Source organism: Camelus dromedarius, chromosome 5 (assembly GCF_036321535.1).
Source record: "Camelus dromedarius isolate mCamDro1 chromosome 5, mCamDro1.pat, whole genome shotgun sequence".
Lineage (NCBI taxonomy): Eukaryota > Metazoa > Chordata > Mammalia > Artiodactyla > Camelidae > Camelus > Camelus dromedarius.
In genome coordinates, this window is record NC_087440.1 from 21,188,604 (window position 1) to 21,203,930 (window position 15,327).

General features: G+C 40.4%; 2 protein-coding genes across 12 annotated transcripts in view; both read right to left on the reverse strand.

The window, feature by feature from the left end:
- Nucleotides 1–1,148, reverse strand: part of CAPN3 (calpain 3) — a 43,233-nt gene extending 42,085 nt beyond the window's left edge. For 2 of the 9 annotated variants that reach the window (XM_064485693.1, XM_064485691.1), the window contains exon 1: nucleotides 558–1,143. In XM_064485693.1, coding sequence (XP_064341763.1) covers nucleotides 558–866 — 309 coding nt within the window. In that variant the 5' untranslated portion in view covers nucleotides 867–1,143. Of the gene's footprint in view, nucleotides 1–557 lie in introns of all 9 variants that reach the window. The other 7 variants (XM_010994971.3, XM_064485699.1, XM_064485696.1 and 4 more) reach the window with 6 other exon arrangements.
- A 5,287-nt stretch (nucleotides 1,149–6,435) lies between these two features.
- Nucleotides 6,436–15,327, reverse strand: part of GANC (glucosidase alpha, neutral C) — a 64,098-nt gene continuing 55,206 nt past the window's right edge. For all 3 annotated transcript variants that reach the window (XM_064485688.1, XM_064485689.1, XM_010994973.3), the window contains exons 23-25: nucleotides 13,637–13,749; nucleotides 8,694–8,797; nucleotides 6,436–8,091 (exon numbers count right to left, since the gene is read on the reverse strand). In XM_064485688.1, coding sequence (XP_064341758.1) covers nucleotides 7,982–8,091; nucleotides 8,694–8,797; nucleotides 13,637–13,749 — 327 coding nt within the window. In that variant the 3' untranslated portion in view covers nucleotides 6,436–7,981. The remainder of the gene's footprint in view (nucleotides 8,092–8,693; nucleotides 8,798–13,636; nucleotides 13,750–15,327) is intronic.

A 15,327-nucleotide genomic window follows, 5' to 3' on the forward strand; every position in this document is an offset into this window, starting at 1 on the left:
TTCACTCTGTTGCCTTTATTTCCTCACTTGTGAGGTGAGGTAGATGGATGCAAACAATTGCTAGGATGTCTCCTTCTAATCCTAACATTTTGCGTGAAAAAGTAGTCTCCGCTGCCACCCTCCTCGTTCCTGGGCTCTGTATTTCAGAAAGACATGGCTACTGGTAAACTAAAAAGAACATCATGATTTTAGCCTTTCTGTGAGAAACTGAACAAGTCTTACAAGATGCAAGATACTTAAACAGAGAAGGTAGATCTGGACTACCCTCCTGGTCAGAATTTTGGGAAGTTTGGAGTTTGTTCTGGGAAAGGAATATTTACTTTTATAGGATGAATGAAACTGAGTGCCAATTGCTTTTATGAAAAGCAAGATTTTGTTCAGAGAGAGACAGAGCAGAGAGGGAAAAGCAGCCCTGCCTCCCCTGGGGACAGAGCCCGCGGGGCTGCCGCCAGGGCCCTGCCCCCAGTGCCTGTGTGCACCGTGGAGCTGTGGGGAGGCGCTGAGTGCGAGGGTTTCTCTGAGGGGAAAAACCCAGCAGTGACCAGTCAGCTACTCACCGGAGGTCTCTTCCACACGAACTGGATGGGGAACTTCTGGCTATAAAAGAGAGAGGTCTCATCCGGTGGGAACTCAGGATCCACATAAAGAACCTTCTTTTCTAGACATTTCTTGTGAAGCTGCTCAAATGTCTTCTCTTTCACTCCGATAATGGGAAAATTGCGGCTGATGATGGCTGAGTAGATGCCACTTGGGTTTCCGCCCCCGGCCTCGGTGTTCTTGCCCTGGGCTGCTTGGGGGATTGGCCCCGGGGACCTGGGCTCAGCCTCTGTCCGAGGGGCCACAGACGAGCTAATGACGGTAGGCATGGCAGGCAGATCTGGAAGGAAAAGGGTTTTAAAGAAAACAAGACACAGCTACCTTTAAGGAAAGGAAGCAACTGCAAACGGGAAGTTGCAGTGATTCTGTCATCGGAGAGAAAAATGTCCACATCCAATTCAAAGTTTAAAGTCCATTGAGAGATTGTCCAGCTTGTGCCTGTCTTAAAAACTGAGCTGTGATCTGGAAGCCACCAGTTTTCCTAAGGAAGGGGCACTAAAGGATTTCTACAGCAGTTCCTGCGTGGGGGGCTCCTGTCAGCAGCATACATGCCAGAGGGAGAGAAAGAAAGTGAGGGTTGTGTTTCAGTGGCCTGAAGAAGCTTGAGCCAGGAAAACCAAAAATAGACATGAAGAAAGATCATGAGTATGAGAGCGAGAGAGAGGCTCGCGAGCAGCTAGACGGCATGGTTGAGAGAGAAGGACCTGGCCAGGGATGTCCCTGTGCTGCCGTTAAGTGCTGGTGGTGTCAGGAGATGAAAGGGGAATATCTGAGAGAGTTGAACCCTGAAAGTTAGTTTAGCAAAGAATGATGGATGCGTTATTGAATCGGCAGTTATCCAGACTGTAAAACTATTGGCTCCCAATTAGTGGAGAACAATATCGAGAAAAGCTAGCAAGGGTGAATGTGAAATACTGGATTCTAGGAGAATATTCTAGACATACTTGAGAACATGATTTTTACTTTCTAAAATTCAAGCATATCAGAACATTATTCAACTGGATTTGGCTTCTCTTCTAAATGTTCTGGTGTCAGCATTCAGTGAAACTGTCTGGGTGGAAAGTGCCACTCAGCAGAGTCCTCAGTTGAGAAAATCCCTGTCTCTCCTTGCCCACTTGACCTAGCCATCCCTTGTCTCTCCCCAACCCCCAAAGAAACACTGGGACCAGATCTTCTACAAAAAATGCACCGGAGTATAGATTAATCAGGCGTGCCACATTAGGCATCTGAGTCAGAAGCTGGAATTGGATACTGAGCCTGGTTGGCTGTGAAGTCCCGGGATGTCAAACCCAAAGAGCTGGCTTCAGGGCTCTTAGATGAGACCAAAGTGGCTCTGGGGAAGGGAACTGCCTGCCTGGCCTCGCCCTCGTCTTCTACTGATGGTAGCTGCTACCTGGGCTATGAGGAGATGGCCGTATTCCAGGTGTGGCTGAGTGGAGGCTAGTTTGCAGTCCTGCCTGTTTTCATGTGACCATCTCATCAGCCCAAGGCTAGAGGCTATGAGAGGTGGGAAGTGACCGCTAAAATAAAGAGTAATGCCAGGCTCATGATCCCTGGGGTTGCAGCTTTGAGGAGCCCTGAACCTGGAGTTGCAGCTTATAGGAACCATCAGCCTATTCTCCCATCCCTCTAAGGAAATGCCCAAGGATATTTACTACTACTCTTGGGGAGGCAGAATAGAGGAGGGTGGCATCTGAAGGCTGACTGCCTAGGTTCAGAGTCTGGGCTGCTCACTGGCTGTGCCTGTGTAGCTTTAGGTGAGTTATTTCTTCCTATGTCTCAGTTTTCTCACCTATAAAATGGGTATAATGATAGTCATTCAGTTATTGAGTTGTAAAAATTAATCAAATTATGTACAGCATTTAAAATAGTGCCAGGATTGTCATAAGCACATAATAAGTGTTATTGTTAGGGATGAACCAAAGTTAATATGACTTTTGGGTTTAAGCGGGTTGAATGACAGTCACTCATTGGTACAAATCAGTATTCATTCTATGAACACTTACTGAACACCCTCCACGTGTACTGCTCTGGGGTAGGGCCATGTGGTCAGTCTCAGTCAGAGGCATGCCTATCTGCACTAAAAGAGCCTCTAAAAAGACTCACCCTCAAACTCACTAGTGGAATGGAAAGCAAGGGAAGGGGGGTGGTATCCTTTCCCCACCATCATATGTACCATCGTATGTTTGAGTCCCAGCCCAGTGCTCTATATCACCTTGAAATTCACTGCACTGGCCCGTAGCTAATGTTTCTGTTTACTGAGCTTCCTATTTGCCCACAAGACTATAAGCTCAATGAAGGTAGGAACTGGGTCCCCATTCCACCTTCAGGGTTAAGCACATAGAAGGCTCTTAATAAATATGTGTTGTATATCTGCTGAATGAAAATTCCCTTTGTGAGGAGAAATTTCTTTCAGTTCTTATTGCTTTGCCAATGCAATCAAAGTATCGTGGTTGACTTGCCCCTGGGGGAGGAGCTGTCTTCGGGCCACACACATGCTGACCATCTCATTGTGTGATAGAGCTCAGCCTCTTGTCACAGCAGAATGGGAATATCTGACACACAGAGTGCAAGGTGCTACTCATTTCTCCAATTCCACCAATTGTGGATAAAACCCCCTTTCAGATTAGCATGTCCAAACTCAAGGTTCATACAACTGCACAGCTGTAGAAACTCATGTTATTGGTGAGAAATTCAATCTGAGCCCATGAACAAAGGCAGATAATAAGCATGTAAACAGCTGCACATTTCAATTCCCCAGAAGCCTCTTCAAGGATAAAGAACTCATTTTTACAACATATTTCAGCCAAGATCATGCAATATCTGTGGCTGGAATGGTTTCTGTTGCACCAACAAGATAATTAATGATTGCATATCTCTGTCTTCCACCAACATTTCTTTGACTCAGCACTGTTGTAATCAATGTATTTGCTTGTAATTAAAACACCCACCATTCATTAAATGCCTACTGTGAGCTAGCCACTTCATTATTGTTTTAAAAACTTTTAATTTTAAACATACAGAAGTGTTGCAAAGATAGCACAGAGTTCCCATATACCCTTCAACAGCCTCCCCTCATGTTTACACCTTATATAACCACAGTACAATGATCAAAACCCAGGAATTAATATTGGTAAGATGCTATTAACTGAACTACAAGACATATTTTGATTTCTTCAGTGTTTTCATTAGTGGTTTTTTTTCCTTCTGTTACAGAATCCGAGCTGCATTACATTTCATTGTCTTGTTTCCTTAGAGTCCTCGAATCTCTGATGGTTCCAGTTTTTGTTTCTCCTGAATTTTGCACTTTTGAAGAGTACTTGCAGGTATGTTGCAGAATGATGTTGATGTGTTTTATTACAGGTGGTATCATCCTTGATTACTTGGCTAAGATGGTGCCTGCCAGGTTTCTCCAAAGTCAAGTTACTATGTTTTCCCTTCCATACATATGGAGTTTTTTAAATCTGTACAACAACCCTGCAGGTTTGATTAATCCCATTTACAACTGAGAAAACTTGAGATATCTGCTGTATTTTTCCAGCTAAGCCATGGGAAAGAAACTCACAGAAGTTTAGAGATTCTCTCTTTTCTGTGACAAAAGGGGAAATCAAGGCCTAGAGGGATTAAATGACACTCTGCCAGTTCACTGCAGAACCACACCAGACCTCAGGTGTCCTGATACCCAGTGAAGGAGTAATGAGTGATGAAGACTGAATGTGAATTAGGCAGAAGATCTCTGGATCCTTGCATATAAATAGTCAGGGCTTCCCTTCCCCTAGGTCTGATTGGAGTGGAATCTAACACCGTCAGCCCTGCAGAAAACAACTGTCAAGAAGCAGCTGTCTAATTCTGGCTGGCCTTTCTGTGGCTCTGCAGTCTTCAGCAAGGCTGGTCATAAGACAGGCGGATCTGATATCAGATGCCAATGTCTCCTTCATTTCTGCTAGAATGTGAGTTACATGGCCTCCATTGTCTGTGGTTAATACGGCAGTCTGTTTCCAGTGGAGTTGCTGATGGCTTTCTATCCCCTGGGCTGAGAAGTTATTTTAGTCTAAAGTGCGTCCCCTCTCGGCCCCACCCCCACCCCCCAAATCACGCAGGGCATTCAGAGGGTTTGGTAGATGGAAATCTTTTATTTTTTTTAAACACTTTTTAATTGAGTTATAGTCATTTTGGCAGATGGAAATCTTAAAAGCAGGATGGAATGCTTGATATTGTCATAGGAGTTCCATTACTAAGAAGGCTTTTAGGTAGAATGGTCAATGATGAGCTAAAATCCATTAAACTCCAAATATTTATGTGTTCTGACTATGTTTCTGCTGCCTATCATTATGATACACTGATACTGAAAGAAATATGGAAAAGTGAAGGAATTCTGCACACAGACCAAACTCTAGAATTTTAGTCTCCCCTACAGTTATAGCAATCTGATAGGCTGGTTTCAGTTAACCAGGATATGAGACTCAGTACAACTTTAAGGCAAATTCATGGTGACAAGATATGCTTTCCACTCTAGGGAGCCTTTAGGGGAATGGCCCCATCTGGGAATGGCCCCATCTGGGACTGGCCCTGGTCATGTTGATGGACCAGGACCCTGGAGTTCACTTAGTTCTGAAATGAGCTGTACCCCAGAATATAATTGGTCGTGCAGGTCCTTTAAATGAAACCAGCCTCCTAGTACCTAGACAAACTGGAACCTACATCCTGGGATCCCCCCTATAAGGAACTGACCACCCCAGGTCCACTGTAGTAAGGATCTGCAGGATGACTTAGACCAGGGGAAAGAAGGAAGGTGATCAAACTGGCCTTCCAAATGCATGAAGGACTTCCCCTGACCACTAGACAGCTCATCCGCCCTAAATAAATGCCTGCCATGAACACGTGTTCCATTCCCTTTCTTAGCGTGAATACCCTCCTGAAGGCTTCCTGGTCAGCTCCTGCAGTCAGACACGGAGAAGCACACGTAGTGCTGCCACAGTGTGGGTGCTGTGGGGTCCTGGTGCTCCGAGGATGGCATCTGTGTTCCCTGAAGGAGAGGACTTGGCTTGGCCCGGCATTTCTCAGGTAAAGAACAGCTGACCTGGCGAAGATTCGGAAGAGGGCTGCTGCATCAGAAATAGAGGTATTTTCTTGTACTGGAGTTCATTCTCTACTCCGTCTATTTCATCCTATTTTCCACACCACAGCTTATAAGCCTTTACAGTAATAGAAACCAAACATTTTAAAGCTATTAGATACTATGGAGATATGGCTCAGCACCTTTGTTTTTAAAATTGTTCCTTTGAAATAGTTTAAAACTTACAGGAAAGTTGAAAATACAGGATAAGGAGTTCCTACATAGCTTTCATCCAGATTCAACTGTAACATTTTAACACATTTTGCTGATTTTCTCTCTCTGTCTCTGTCTCTTTTTCTTATACATAAATATTTTCTGAGCCATTTGAGAGTAAGTCTGAGCTAATGTTAGCCCATTACCCTTTCATGCTTCCATGTGTATTTCCTAAAAACAAGGAAATTCTTCTATATATATAGTCAGTACAGCTCTCAAAATTAGGAAAATTACCATGGAATCAAAAGATTCCATTCAAATTTTGCCAATTATCCCAATAATATCCCTTATAGTTCCAGAATCCAACCCCAGATCACACATCTGCTGTCCTGTCTCTTTAGTGCCCCCTTCAACCTGGAACAGTTCTTATATTAGGCAATTAGTGGCTTACTTATGGTGCAAAGCTCAAATCTCAACTGATACAATGAAATGTGTCCAGGAGGAAATGCACAATGTTCACTATATCTGGAGGGAAGAGTCCTATGTGAGAAAAGTAAATCAGAAACAGATACACTCAATGCTCAATTTTTAATCAATCAAATCCATCAGACAACGAATTACAGCCAATCATTACTGAAAGCCAAGTATAATGGTGCTCTGGCTGATACAAGATAAATATAATATGCTCTTTTACACACAAGACAGACAAAACTGAAACATGGAGGGACCATCCCTGAGAATGCTCAGTAGAGTGCATATTGTAAGTGGGACAGCATTTCAGAGAAGGGCAAAATCACTGCTCCTGGTAAAGGGGAGTGAGGGTGTCAGGGTAGTTAGAAAGGCTCTGTAGAGAAGTGGGATTAGAGTTGGGCCTGGATGGATGGTAGATGTGCATAGGAAGAGGGCAGGCAGTATATACTGGGGCCCAGGGAACGGAAGGCACAGAGGTGGCACCTGGCAGGTTGCTAGGTGGAGGAAGCCTGATAAGAAAAGGTGCACGCTGAGGAGTGCTGAGGACACGAGGCTGCCCGAGCACATGCTGCGGAGGCAGGGAGTCCCTGGGGTCTCCAGAGCAGGGGCATCCTGAGGGACTGGTATAGTGTAATGTTCTGTCCCATGCCAAGCTGTGCCAGAGCCTGAGGCAAAAGTAAAACTCAGTAATATTGATCCTGTCATTTAAAATTTTGGTATTTTGTTCATCATGGATTTTTCATATTAATTTTGATTTTTTAAAATATTGCATTAAAATATTATTTACTTTGATTACTGTGACTTTTGGCATCATTTTAAATTTTGTGCCCAAGGCAAGTGGGCCTTGACCTTGCCTTACCCTTGTCCCAGTCCCGTGTTCTATTTCTGAAGTTTGATAGTGACATGGATATTTATTTTATTACTATTAATTATAGCTTACTCATGTTACAAATATTCTTTGGTTAGTAGACAGTATTTAATAAAAACAATTACTATAAAGAAATTAGAATTTTAAGAAGATTAATTTGGCACTTTGAATCCCAAAAAAAAGTGACAGGGAAAAGAATCCTGAGTCGGTCTCTAGGGTAGACTAACTCCCTGTTGCTGCAGTGCATGCAGCACAAGCAGACAAGGGTCATTTTGTCCAGGTCTAAGTGGATAAAAGAGAACTACGGGGGGTGCCAGGGGCTGTCACTTGGAGATAGGCCTCGAGCAGCTCAGCTGCTGTAGCCCATGTGGCTCTGCCACATGGACTCTTCCACAAATCAGCCACACAAGGTAGGCCTGGCCCACCTTTCACATAAAACAAACCCACCCAGCTGTGCTCAATGAGAAGCAGTCACTGGACCACAGCGCTTACCACAGGCCATGGACATAGGAGCAAATGGAAGATTTGTGAACCCTGTAAATTGTCTCAGGGCCACTTGCGTCTAGGAGAAGAGGTGGTGTGTGACACGAAGAGTATTACTAATACATCTAAAAATGTAAAATCTGAAAGCTGTTGTCCATTAGTAACTGGTGACTAATGAAAGATTACTTTGAGCCAGAGAAAATCAGCATGCAGCACAAATGTCAAAAAAGGCCCCAGGAAGGGCCGAAAGGTGCAGGCCGCTCCCTGTGCTTGTTACCAGGTGCACTGCTCTGTCACTGGATGTGGACCTTCCAGTCAGCGCCAATGTTCAGCGAGAGCTTCTCCAGGCTCAGGGTGGACGTTTTGGCACAATATGTAAAAGCCACGGGCTGAGCTTTACCATCTAGATATCAAAATAGTAAAACGGAAAGTGTGATGAATGTCTAGGAGAGAAAAATGTTTTCTTTGAATCTAAAATGTTTCTGTCTCTGTCATAAACCCTTATACCCTATATAGGAGAATCCAAATTAATAGCACATGTACCCATGGACTTCAAGGAATTTTTTAAACATGAAACACTCTATTGTTTTGAGTACAAGATTGGCTGAAAAGAAACTGTAAGGAACAAAGTGATTTGTTCAACAAATTCAGTAGGTAAAAAGGATATATCCTATCCCGTGGCCTTTAAGAAACTCCATAAACATGAGTGGGGTTCTTCATTACGTCAGATATCTACAGTTTAAAAAACATATTCAGAGAAGCTACAGTATTACTTCAAACCTCAGATAGTTTCCCTTAGGAAAATATTAACCGCTTACAGTGAGCAGAAAGACCCGCTGATGAAGACGAGCAGGATGGCCTCGTTCCCTCTAGATACTAGTATATTTGGCTCCTGTCAGAAAGTGTGGGGCCCACTTGCCTAGCACATTAAGTCAGTTTTAGGCTAATCATCTCTTCACTGCAGATACTTATATGTTTACAAAAACAAATGGCCTGTTTCCTCACCAGATGAGTGGGCGGTCACAGAAGACGGCTGCTTCTTGAGGCCTAGGACAAAGATCTGCTCCACTATACACTTGCTGGGATAACGACCCCTCTCGTCGGCACAACTGGAATAGACACATCAAATAGCATCAGGAAAAGGAGAGGAACAGAGGTTTGGACTGGTTACCAGTTCACCATCCCAAGCCTTGTGAGTTCCCCTTCCATCTTTCCCTACAGAGGTGTGAAACATAAAGATGTCACATTTACTAGGATAAAGAAATGGAAACAGATGACTCTGTGTGCTGAGGACTAGCTAACCAGTAGTCTCCCTCTAACAAGCCATTTGGAGAAAAATCACTTTTGGACACTGAAGTCCTAAATCTGGCTTGGACACTGTATTCAATTTGTAAGAAATCAGATAATGAAAGGCTGAATGGATGAATAAATGAGACTAATGGGAACTTAAACTAAATCCTTTTTAATTTTTCAGAGAGGGAAGGAAAGGAAGATAGAGAATAGGGAAGGGATGTTCATGGAATGATTGAAAAATACTCCTGGGGGACTCCAGATCAAATTCAGGGGTTCCTGAATTTCCCTCTTCTTACAGATGCACTGAATATAAAGCTATACATGGAGCAATTCCCTCTGAGAAAAATCCAGAAATGGAGTGACTCCTACACATTGGGTGACTGAGAAAGTACCCGCGTCAAAACAAGTAGGAAAGACTGAGACACACTCTTGGCATAACTCCCACCCCTGGCACAGTACCATACAATTGGTAAGGAATTCCCAACTACCAGCTTCTCCAAGAATTGTGAAGGGTTTTGGACCACACTTCTAGTGCCCCAAATTTTAAGGCTCCCATCCAAGGGATGAGCCCTCAAATCACTGAGCTTTGAGAGCCAACAGGTTTTGTGTTCAGGAGTCCCACAGGATTACAGCAAATAAGGACGCAGTTGTTAACAGGCAGTGCTGTGCTGTCCCCCAGAGCTCTAGTGCAGCGGGAGCAGACGAAAACACTCGTCTCCTAGGTTCTCCCTGGAATGGATCTGACTGTATACCTTCCCAGCTACTGCCCAAGGGTTGCTTCTAATCAGCTTGCATATAGGTGCTGACTGAAATCTGCCCCTTTAGGACACTGATAGATCTCAGCACACCTGCAGCTACTGGGAGTCACTACGAAAATGGATGGCAGCTCGGATAATCACAAAGGTCTGAGAAGCAACAGGCAGCTCAAGCCAGGCTGATTGCAGAGTTCATACCCTACATGAGACCAGTCTGTTAAGACTGGAAGAGGTGGCTGTGTTAGCTAATGTGAAAAACCAACATAAAGTGTCAAGGGAAATGAAACAGGAGAGTATGTTCCAAACAAAAGCACATGATGAATCTACAGAAACTTTCATGAAATGGAGGTAAGTTATTTTCCTGATAGACAGTTCAAACTAATGGTCATAAAGATGTTCACCAAGGTGAGAGAGAAATAAGTGAACAAGGTGAGAATTTCAGCAAAGAATTAGAAAATATTAAGAAGTACCAAACCAACCATAGAATTGAAGAATACAGTAAGTGAACTGAAAAATTCAATAAAGGGTTTCAACAGCAAACTAGATCAAGTGTAAGAAAGGATCAGTAAACTCCAAGACAGGAGAGTGGAATTCATCCAATCAGAAAAGCAAAAAGAAAGAGAATAAAAAAGAATGAAGATAGCTTAAAGGACTTATGGGCCACTATCAGCGGACCAATATATGCAGTATAGGGGTCCTAGAAGGAGAAGAGAAGAGAAAGGGGTAGACAGTTTATTCAAAGAAATAATGGCTGAAAATTTCCCTAACCTAGGGAAAGAAACATATCCAGATCCAGGAAGCCAAATGCATACCAAGTAAAATGACTCTAAAAAACCCACAACAAGATACATTATAATTAAATTGTCAAAAGTTAAAGACAAAGAGAGAATCTTAAACGCAGCAAGAGAAAAGCAACTTGTTACGTACAAAGGAACCTCCATGAGGCTATCAGCAGATTTTTCTGCAGAAACCTTGCAGGTTAGAAGGGAGTGGAATGATATATTCAAATAAAAAACTGCCAATCAAGAATACTTTACCCAGAAAAGTTATTCTTCCAAATCGAAGGAGAGATAAAGAGTTTTCCAGAAAACAAAAGCTGAAGGAGTTCATCACCACTAGACCAGCCTTACAAGAAATGTTAAATGGAGTTTTTCAGGCTGAAATGTAAGGATGCTAATTAATAACATGAAACTATATAAAAGTATTAAGCTGACTGGTAAAGGTTAATATATAGTTAAACCCAGAATATTCTAATGATGTAATGGTAGTGGGTAAATCACTTATTACTCTTCTGTAAAGGTTAAAAGACAAAAGTATTTAAAATAACTGTAACTAAAATAATTTGTTAATAGATACACAATATAAAAAGATACAAACTGTTGACATCAAAAACATAAAATGTGGGAGGACAGTGTAAAAATGTAGTTTTTTTTAATGTGTTCAAAGTTAAGTTGTTATCAGCTTAAAATAGGTTATTATAACTAAAAGATGTTTTATGTAAGCCTCATGGTAACCTATACTAAATACACAAAATATGGAAAGGAATTAAAGCATACCACTACAGAAAATCATCAAATTACAAAGACGAGAACAAGAGAGGAAGAAAGGAACAAAGCAACTAGAAAACAGCTAGAAAACAATTTTTTAAATGACAATAATTACTTTAAATGTATTTGGACTAAATTCTCCAAACTAAAAAGAGTGGCTGAATGGCTAAAAAAATAAGATCCAACTATATATACTGCCTGCAAGAGACTCACTTAAACTTTAGGGTGAAAGTGAAGGGATGGAAAAAGATATTCCATGCAAATGGAACCCAAAAGAAAGCAGGGGTAGCTATATTTATATCAGACAAAACAGACTTTAAGCCAAAGACTGTAACAAGAGACAGCAAAGGTCATTATATAACAATAAAGGGGTCAATTCATTAAGAGGTTATAACGTTTGTAAATATTTATTCACCCAACATTGGAGTACCTAAATATATAAAGCAAATATTAATAGATCTGAAAGAAGAAATAATTAGAAATACAATAATAGTAGGGGAGATCCAAATTCCACTTTAAACAACAGACAGTTCATCCTGACAGAAAATCAAAACAGAAACATTTGATTTAAAATATACGTTAGACCAGATGTACCTAACAGGTGTACAGAGAACATTCTATTCAACAGCAGCAGAATACACATTCTTCTCAAGCACACCTGGAACATTCTCCAGGACAGATCATATGTCAAGCCAGAAAAACTACTCTTAACAAATTTGAGAAGACTGAAATTATATTGAGTATCTTTTCTCTAGTATCGATACACGATACTTTCATCAAGTATCATAATGGTATGACAGTAGAAATCAATCACAAGAAGAAAATTGGAAAATGCACAAATGCATGGAGATTAAATAACCTGCTCCTAAACAACCAGTGGGTCAAAGAAGAACTCAAAGGGAAATAAAATGTCTTGAGACTAAAATTAAAATGGAAATACAACATAGTAAAACTTGTGGGATTCAGCAAAAGCCTTAGAAGAGGGAACTTTATAGCAAAATATGTCTAAATTAAGAAAAAAGAAAGATGTAAAATAAACAACCTAACTTTACACTTCAATAAACTAGAAAAAGAAGAACAAACTAAGCCCAAAGTTAGTAGGAGAAGGAAATAACAAAGATCAGGACATAACAAAGGAAATAAATTAAACAGAGACTAAAAAGATAATAAAAAAGATCAATGAAACTAAGAGCTGGGTTTTTTTTGAAAAGATAAACAAAATAGACAAACTTTTAGCTAGACTCACCAAGGAAAAAAGAACAAAAACTAAAATAAAATCAGAAATGAAAAAGGGGACATTAAATTTGATACTACAGAAATACTAAGGATCATAAGCAACTACTACAAACAATTATACTCCAACAAATTGGCTAAGCTAGAAGAAATGGATAAATTCCTAGAAACATACAAACTACTAATATGGAATCATGAAAAAGTAGAAAATCTGAACAGATTAATTACTAGTAAGGAGACTGAATTAGTAATCAAAACCTCCCAACAAGGAAAAGTCCAGGACCAAACGGCTTCACTGGTAAATTCCACCAAACATTTAAAGAATTAATACTTATCCTTTTCAAACTCTTCCAAAAAAATTAAAAATGAGGGAACACCTCCAAACTCATTTTATAAGACCAGTATTGCCCTCATACCAAAGCAGCCAGGACATTAGAAGAAAAGAAAATTATAGACCAGTATCCTTGATGAACATAGGTATAAAACTCAACAAAATATTAGCAAACTGAATTCAATAGTTCATTAAAAGGATTATACACCATGATCAAGTAGGATTTACTACCAGGATGCAGAGATGGTTCAACATATGCAATAAATGTGATACATCACATTAACAAAAAGAGGGATAAAAATCATATGATTATCTCAATAGATGTGGAAAAAACATATGACAAAACTCAACATCCTTTCATGATAAAAACTCTCAACAAACTGGGTATAGAAGGAATGAACCACAACATAATAGATACCATTTATGACAAGCCCATAGCTAACATTCTACTCAGTGGTGAAAAGCTGAAAACTTTACCTTTAAGATCAGGAGCAAGACAAGGATGCCTACTCTTGCCACTTTTATTCAGCATTATACTGGACATCCTAGCCAGAGCATTTAGATAAGAAAAAGAAATAAAAGGCATCCAAATCAGAAGGGGGGAAGTAAAGTTTTATTTGTTAATTATACCTTAATGAAGCTGAAAAGAAAAACAAAAATACTCCACAAATGGTCCTCATCATTAATTTCTTTAAATAGTACCTGAAAATATCAACTGTGCATCTGAGGATAGCAAAAGGATAGCATAATTTATTCAAGAAAGCACACAGCATTTTTAGCTGCCATTACCTGTTGATCAAAACACCTGAGGAGAACGAAAACTTTCTGTGCATGAATTGCTTCTGGTGGAGGTACTGGAATGAATGGCCATCATCGAGATAGACTTCACCCACGGCAGAACCCTGGAGAGTGAATCACAGAAACAGAACATTCTTACATAATAGCTTTCAAAGACTGTCACCTGCTAAAGGAAACAATAGATTTAAAAAGCTGTGAAAAATTATGTTCAACAACAGTTTAACATTCCAGCTGTACAAAGTAGTCATACAGATGTATACACTCAATACCCATTAGTGAAATAATATGGATAAGGAGGTCACATAGGTGGAACTCAGAGTTAGGCCTTGTTGAAAGAGATTTAAACTATGAAATATGGTCAGTGGCACGTAGGTGGTTTCTCTGAAAATACTATCCTAGAATGTGACAATAGGTCAAAAAAGGTCACAGAATGAAACTAAATTTAAAAGAAAAAACTAGTATATAATGGATGAGACCAACTATCTTTAGAAGGCCCTTTCATTAAAAGAAGGGTATCTAGTTCCTACTTTCTTTTAGTAGGAGGGCCCCTTTTGCATGTCAAACAATGTCATCACTCCATAAGGCTGTTTACTGTTTTTTTTAATTTTTTAAATGAAAATTTTTTATTTTTATTTTTTTCAATTGAAATATAGTCAGTTCTAATGCGTTGATTTCTGGTGTACAGCATAATGTTCCAGTCATGCATATATATATATACGTATATTCGTTTTCATATTCTTTTTCCTTAAAGGTTATTACAAGATATTGAGTATAGTTCCCTGTGCTATACAGAAGAAATCTGTTTTTTTAATCTATTTTATATATAGTGTTCACCTTGGCAAATCTCAAACTCCTAGATTTATCCCTTCCCACTCCCTTTTCCCTGGTAACCATAAGGCTGTTTAATATTTTTGATAATGCTTAATGTGCTGTGGACCTTGAGTCTCTTGAAATTAATTCCATGGCTTCACATGGGCCCGAGGCCCATAGTTTGGCCCAAGAAGACATGCCTAAATGAAACAAACAAATGGAAAAGAAAGACGTTAAGAAAAAGAAAGTTTAATTATTTTATAATATTCCCTTAAGAGTGAGGACTTATGTTTGGTCCTAAGAAGACTAAGAATTTGTGTTTGGTACTGTATTTTGTCAAATGCATAGGAGAGGACTTTGCTATAGGCCTCATTTGGCTCAAAAGACCTTCTCAAAAGGACAGATCAATTCTGGATCATTGCAGGCTTTATCCAAGGAGATTTTAGTTGTTTGAGCCAACTGATGAGAGCAGAAGTCGTTGTGTGGGGCTGTGTCCCTGAAACGTTGCACAGACACAGAATCCTTTTACAGGAGAGGGAGATTCAGAGCTAATCCACATGGCAGGCTGCCTATGGTCCACTAAGCCTTCAGTCCAGTGTGATCAATGCCAGGCTGCAGAACACCAAGGGTCATGGTTCCCCAGAGGAAATTTCAACATTTCTAGTTCTTAGAGTTCCCTTAAGAACAATTCCAGGAACGTCAGACATGATGGACAATGATTCAGAAATGATTCAAAGCTTTGATTTCCAGATAAACATCAGAAGCACCTATACCATAGATGACGGTTCACCACTTTTACATGGTGTCACACACTCAAAAGGAGACCCCTGTAAAGAGACAGAGTAGTAACAAATGAGATGTGTAAAAGTAAC